This window comes from Haplochromis burtoni, unplaced genomic scaffold (genome assembly GCF_018398535.1).
Source record: "Haplochromis burtoni strain Fernald_Lab_line unplaced genomic scaffold, NCSU_Asbu1 Contig_41, whole genome shotgun sequence".
In the NCBI taxonomy this organism is placed as follows: domain Eukaryota; kingdom Metazoa; phylum Chordata; class Actinopteri; order Cichliformes; family Cichlidae; genus Haplochromis; species Haplochromis burtoni.
The window spans coordinates 1,751,224-1,758,339 of NW_024582402.1; the positions used below are offsets into that span (position 1 = coordinate 1,751,224).

General features: G+C 42.5%; 1 protein-coding gene across 1 annotated transcript in view; it reads left to right on the plus strand.

Annotated features, from left to right (window-relative positions):
• The first annotated feature begins 3,129 nt into the window (after positions 1-3,129).
• The window catches only part of onecut3b (one cut homeobox 3b), a 16,011-nt gene continuing 12,024 nt past the window's right edge, over positions 3,130-7,116 (plus strand). Inside the window, exon 1 of the mRNA XM_005920510.3 lies at positions 3,130-4,263. Coding sequence (XP_005920572.2) covers positions 3,171-4,263 — 1,093 coding nt within the window. The 5' untranslated portion in view covers positions 3,130-3,170. The remainder of the gene's footprint in view (positions 4,264-7,116) is intronic.

Consider the following 7,116-nt stretch of genomic DNA (forward strand, 5'->3'; position numbering starts at 1 on the left):
CTGTGGATTGCATATCTCACAGAAACAAAATTACAATCAATAAGTATAGATTTGCACAGAATGCAGTTAATTTAACATGTTTTGATAACCATACAGCAAAGTTTCTGAAGCCATTATTGTGTTTGCCAATAAATAGGCTGCGGGGTAACCAATGATGCGCCTGAGGACATTTTTGGTTTTGCTAGTCAGTCTTTCTTTGATAAATATCTGCACTGTGTATTATTATAACCATGTATTTTTTTTCTGCTGATGAACTGTAGAAAGCAGATTCTTTTCATCCAGAAGCTACATATGAAACATTTAATTTGGTTCTAATCATTTCCTGTGTTGTGCTACATTTATTATTGCTCTGTTATAATGGGTTCCCTGTATATGTAACAGGAACCGCGACTTTTCTCAGATCCACACTGCGTTTATCAAAACTGCACTGAATACAATATACCTTGCTGAAAAATCCAGGAATATACAGCAGCTACATGATACACACACACACACACACACACACACACACACACACACACACACACACACACACACACACACACACACACTGACAATCATCCAACACTGGCAATCACACACGCGCGCGTAAAAGTGTGGTGTAATGTGTTGCGATCGTTTAGCTCCGACTTGGTACCACATACCGACAACGAATGAGACAATAAAAACGGAATAAAAACTCTTGCTTGTGGACCTCGTCAATGCAAGAATCTAAATTAAAGGCCAAGGCGAATATTATTATTAACCGCGCTGAGTTTATGTTTAATTTTTTTATTTATTTATTTATTTATTTTTTGCTGTTGTCTTGAACAGAAAACAAACAGCTGACATTTATTTTTCAGCATTTTTCTGTTGTCAAACATTCACACGCTACAGGTCACCGCTGAAACGATCTCAAACAAATGCCTCAGTGTTTAGGAAACAGCACCGATGGAGGCTGAAATGATCGATGATCGATATATAGAGCGGGGGGGCTTAACCACGGAGCTTTATGAAATCCAGAAAGACTCGTTGGAATGGAAGATTTAATTTTAATTAAAAAAAAGTCCTTCTATATTATAATTATATCTAAAGAAAGTATTATTTGCCAATAGCAATCAGTATTATTGATTAATAAAAATACATCTGCAAATATAAATAAAAACAAAACAAAACAAAAAAACAGCTTAGCCACAGAGGGCAAAGCACACCTCTGCTAATAAAACAAGCAGAGGTGTGTGTGTGTGTGTGTGTGTGTCCGCTTTTCTTATCACATATAAGTATTTTACTTTCGAACAGTTCCAAGGTGTGAAATATTTACAATATAGCCCACAATTCCTATTTTTAGTCCTGTAAATAAAGCTCCACGTTGAATAAAAAAAAATCGAAAAACAAGCAAAGTTCAGCATGCAGTCACAAAAAATATAAATTTTCATCATAAATGTCTTCAGAAATGGTTATAAGGTAAAAATAATAATAATAATAATAATATTTATTTATTTTTAAAATTCTGTATCTTGCCTAATTTGGTACTTTGGCTGACTTCATTCACACTGCCTTTAAAAAAAATCTATTTTATGTTCTGTAATAAATTAACCGCAGTACAAATGGATGAGGCCTAAAACTGCTGATGTCTTTCTCACGTCTTTCTTTCGTGGGTTTGTGGTTTCTTCACTTCTCTCTGTCTAAAATAAAACAAAACAAATATATAAAATATTATAATACAAACACGTTGGCCTTGAAAAACTATAAATAAATAAATGAATAAATAAATAAACACAAATCTGGCACAATATTAAAACTGAGATGTCTAAGGAAACCGTTTACAAGTCACACACACACACACACACACACACACACACGGGCAGCATCTGCATATCGGTCGGAGCTGAATGAAGCGGATGGTATAAACATCAGTCACCGGCACCGAGAAACTGTCCGAGTGTCCAATTAGGGACAAATAATAATAAATATATGTCTGCAAAGATGAGTGTACAATTCTTCTTCTCCTTCTCCTTCTTGTTCTTGTTCTTATTATTATGTTCAATAAAGACATTACAGCTTCACTTTCAATTGCTTCAAATCACTAATTTCATATAAAATTAAGACGCGATCAAAAGTCAAGAAGCTGTGCTCTGATCGGTTCTGTAAATTTATTTACCTGTTAAAATGTTCTCGTCATTTACCTAAACTGTCATTTATTTATTTATTTAATTTTTAATTTGTAAAATCTTGACGAACGATTTGGGAATAAAAATAATCTCGTCATTTTGCGCATCCGTCACTGAGGTGAAAATCCCAATTTGCTGAACTTTGGTGAACAAACGAGCAAGCTCTTCTCTTATTGGTCTGCAACGTTGCGATCCTAACTTTGTGACCTCCTTCACTCGCCCCCTCCATCACCCTAACCGGCCTGTGCCACGTCATTAATCTCTGTCAATCAATACTTCGATCAGGTTTATCACTAAGCGCATAAATGCAAAACCATACAGTCCGTGGGAAAACAAAGTTTATCTGTTAGGAACTCCCGCGTCCATAAACAGATACCAACTGTATTTTACACAAATTTCGTGTCACTGGACCTCACCTGTCCTGACTGTCTGCCACGCGCACACAGGTGAAGGCGCACATGCACGCGCTATCAAATGACAAAGGTTGTTCTGCTCTGTGGGGGATTTTTAAATCTTCTGCAAACTATAATCATGCAGACTCAGATAAAACTCGGATATTTTGTTTTTTTTGTTTTCAAATTTTTTTGTATTTAGACTCGTTGTGTTTTAAACTCGGACAGGTAGACCGCGAGGAGGACTCTGCTCGTGTCCGCCCAATATTTGAAATACACAGATGCGCGCTCCCAGCTCTCTGGTACGAGGCTCAGCCTGCTCTTAGTGGAAGCGCTGTTGGACCAGAGATGAGATACAGCCCTGGAGAGCTCCTAGCCACATGAACGCCACGACGCCGCTGAGGCGCTCGGTCCCGTGTCTGCTTCAGACAGAACAGAACTCGTCCTCGCTTCACCGGACTGGTCGGATAATTGTTATCAATGGATTGGCATTCTAACGGGTTGGTATTTTTATTGCTCCGGTAGGGCTAGAGGGTAAGAAAGCGTGCGTGTGTTTGAGTGAGAGTGAGAGAGCGGTGAGAGGGAGAGACAGGGGGAGACGGTGGGAGGGTGGGACAAGGGAACATATATGCTTTCAGCCATGGAGCTCACCATGGAGAACCTTCACAGCGTCTCGTCACACTCCCAGGCGGGAGACCTCATGAACTCTCCGCATGCTCGGCCATCGCCGTCCCCCAGCTCTACTCCCCGGAATCTGGTCTCGCACGCTCCCGGCGCGCGGTCGGCCATGGTCTCCGGCATGCCCTCGCTTCTGGAGGGGTCTGGGGGAGACTACCGGACAGACCCGTCCGCGTTGTCCGGACACCTGCACCCGTCCATCAGCATGTGCGAAACCGGGATGAGCCTTAGCAACACATACACAACTCTAACCCCCCTGCAGCATCTACCTCCGATATCCACAGTGGCGGACAAGTTTCACCACCCGCATTCACACCACCATGCTGCCGCCCACCAACGACTCTCGGCCGGGAACGTGAGTGGGAGCTTCACACTGATGCGGGACGACCACCGTGGTCTTACCTCCATGGGCAATCTGTACAGTCACTACTCTAAAGAAATGTCCGTGTCCGGTATGGGCCACGGCTCGCTGTCCCCGCTTTCCAGCGGGCTGGGCTCTCTGCACAACTCCCAGCAGCCGCTCTCAGCCTACGGGCCCAGCGCGCACCTCCCCGCCGACCCCAAGATGCTTTCTCCGGTGTCAGGCTTCGAGACCCACGCATCCATGCTGTCCCGAAGTGACCAAGAGCATCTGGCCAGGAGTTTAGGGGGACATGGCCACGGCATGATCTCCAACATCAGCGGCATGCATCATCACCCGCACGGTCACCTTCACTCGCAAGCAAACGGTGCAGTAATGCTGGGGGACCGGGAGAGACACGGCCATGGACCCAGCCAAGGAGTATCAGGGTCAGGCATTCAGGCCGAGGAGATCAACACTAAGGAGGTGGCACAGAGAATAACAGCAGAGCTGAAGCGCTACTCCATCCCGCAGGCCATATTCGCCCAGAGGATCTTAAGCCGGTCGCAGGGCACCCTCTCGGACCTGCTACGGAACCCCAAACCTTGGAGTAAGCTCAAGTCAGGACGGGAGACCTTCAGAAGGATGTGGAAGTGGCTGCAGGAGCCCGAGTTTCAGCGGATGTCTGCTCTCAGGCTAGCAGGTAATATACAATCCCTTCAGCATTATTGCTTCACATAAAAAGCGTTCAGTCTTCCACCGTCGCCTCTCAAATAAAATAGAAGGATTCAGCACCACGGACAGTTCAGCCAGCAAAGGTGCGCAGAGGCACAGCAGCTTCATCAACGTAATTAACCATACCCGCAATTCCTTCAACCGGAAGCGAATATGATTTGTGTAAAGACAGCAAACAAATCTATTTGTGTTTCCCTCGGATCTCTAGGAATAGTTACAGTGGGATGCAAAAGTTTGGGCAACCTTGTTAATAGCCGTTATTTTCCTGTATAAATTGTTGGTTGTTACAATAAAAAATGTCAGTTAAATATATCATATAGGAGACACACACAGTGGTATTTGAGAAGTGAAATGAAGTTTATTGGATTTACAGAAAGTGTGCAATAATTGTTTAAATAAAATCAGGCAAGCGCATAAATTTGGGCACCACAAAAAAAGAAATGAAATCAATATTTAGTAGATCCACCTTTTGCAGAAATTACAGCCTCTAAATGCTTCCTGTAGGTTCCAATGAGAGTCTGGATTGTGGTTGAAGGTATTTTGGACCATTCCTCTTTACAAAACATCTCTAGTTCATTCAGGTTTGATGGCTTCCGAGCATGGACAGCTCTCTTTAACTCACACCACAGATTTCAATAATATTCAGGTCTGGGGACTGAGATGGCCGTTCCAGAACATTGTACTTGTTCCTCTGCATGAATGCCTTAGTGGATTTTGAGCAGTGTTTCGGGCCGTTGTCTTGTTGAAAGATCCAGCACGGCGCAGGTTCAGCTTTGTCACTGATTCCTGGACATTGAGTGGAATCCATGTGTCCCTCAACTTTGACAAGATTCCCAGTCCCTGCACTGGCCACACAGCCCCACAGCATGATGGAACCACCATATTTTACTGTAGGTAGCAGGTGTTTTTCTTGGAATGCTGTGTTCTTTTTCCTCCATGCATAACGCCCCTTGTTATGCCCAAATAACTCAATTTTAGTTTCATCAGTCCACAGCACCTTATTCCAGAATGATGCTGGCTTATCCAAATGTGCTTTAGCAAACCTCAAGCAGCTCTGTTTGTGCTGTGGGCGGAGAAAAGGCTTCCTCTGCATCACTCTCGCATACAGCATCTCCTTGTGTAAAGTGCACCGAATGGTTGAACAGTGACTCCATCTGCTGCAAGATGATGTTGTAGGTCTTTGGTGCTGGTCTGTTGGTTGACTCTGACTGTTCTCACCATTCGTCGCTTCCGTCTATCTGAGATTTTTGTTCGTCTGCCACTTCGAGCCTTAACTTGAACTGAGCCTGTGGTCTTCCATTTTCTCAATATGTTCCTAACTGTGGAAACAGACAGCTTAAATCTCTGAGACAGCTTTCTGTATCCTTCCCCTAAACCATGATGGTGAACAATCTTTGTCTTCAGGTCATTTGAGAGTTGTTTTGAGACCCCCATGTTGCTACTCTTCAGAGAAATTTAAAAGAGGAGGGAAACTTACAATTGACCCTCTTAAATACTCTTTCTCATTATTGGATTCACCTGTGTATGTAGGTCAGGGGTCACTGAGCTTACCGAGCCAATTTGAGTTCCAATAATTAGTTCTAAAGGTTTTGGAATCAATAAAATGACAACAGTGCCCAAATTTATGCACCTGCCTGATTTTGTTTAAACAATTATTGCACACTTTCTGTAAATCCAATAAACTTCATTTCACTTCTCAAATATCACTGTGTGTCTCTCCTATATGATATATTTAACTGACATTTTTTATTGTAACAACCAACGATTTATACAGGAAAATAATGACTATAAACAAGGTTGCCCAAACTTTTGCATCCGACTATATCGCCTGATAGCGACTGCTTTGAGCACATTTGCGTCCACCACACTTGCTGTTGTAAACTAAATTTGCAGGCCTGTAGTTTTTGATCTACACACAGCAAATCGCAATTGATTCACAATAAAACCTCGAAATAGTTGTCCTCCCAAGACGCCTGTTTTACGAGCTTGTGTTTGTGCGTGCGCACGCGCGCGAGCCTCGGTGGGGCCAACCAGTTGCGCGCGAGAATAGCGGGGTGACCCCAGGCTGCCTGATCAATATGCCAGTTCCCACTCTCCCTTTTAAATGTGGCACACCGATCGATGCCCGTATCGGAGTTGAAAGACGCAATAACCGCAAGATCTCTCCCGCTTTTCATTTAGTGCCATGTAGCACGAGCTTTACATTTAGAACAGGGGCAGGTATGATACAGGGTTCGCTTTTTTAAATTTTTTAACTCAGGACAGTAAAATGAAACTGTGATTTTCAGTGTTTTAAAACTTCAAACTTTGAAGCACTAACACTCCAACCCGGTGTCCATTCAGAAAATTAAACATGTAGACCTAAATATTTATTTTAAAAAATGAATTATGTGAAAAATACTACTGCAGCCCATAGATGTGATCACCAGATCTATTTCAAAGCAACCTTGAGCTGCACAAACTGTTCTGATGAAATATTGATTGTAAACTGGGGCGGGGATTGATAACGTGGACAAGTACAAACAAGAAAATGTAGAGAATATAGAGTTTGTGAAGCTGAAAGCCACAAAAACTAACAAAACAAATAGGAAATGTTTCCCTTTCCCCCCTTTAAAATTACATATTTGTTATGAGATGGTGCTACTGAAAGGAATAGCTGTCCAAACCAATAAGATTTCACTGTATCAGTGAAATGCCAAGATAATGCAATCCAATAAGGAAAAATGGGCACAATAGATAGATAGATAGATAGATAGATAGATAGATAGATAGATAGATAGATAGATAGATAGATAGATAGATAGATAGATAGATAGATAGA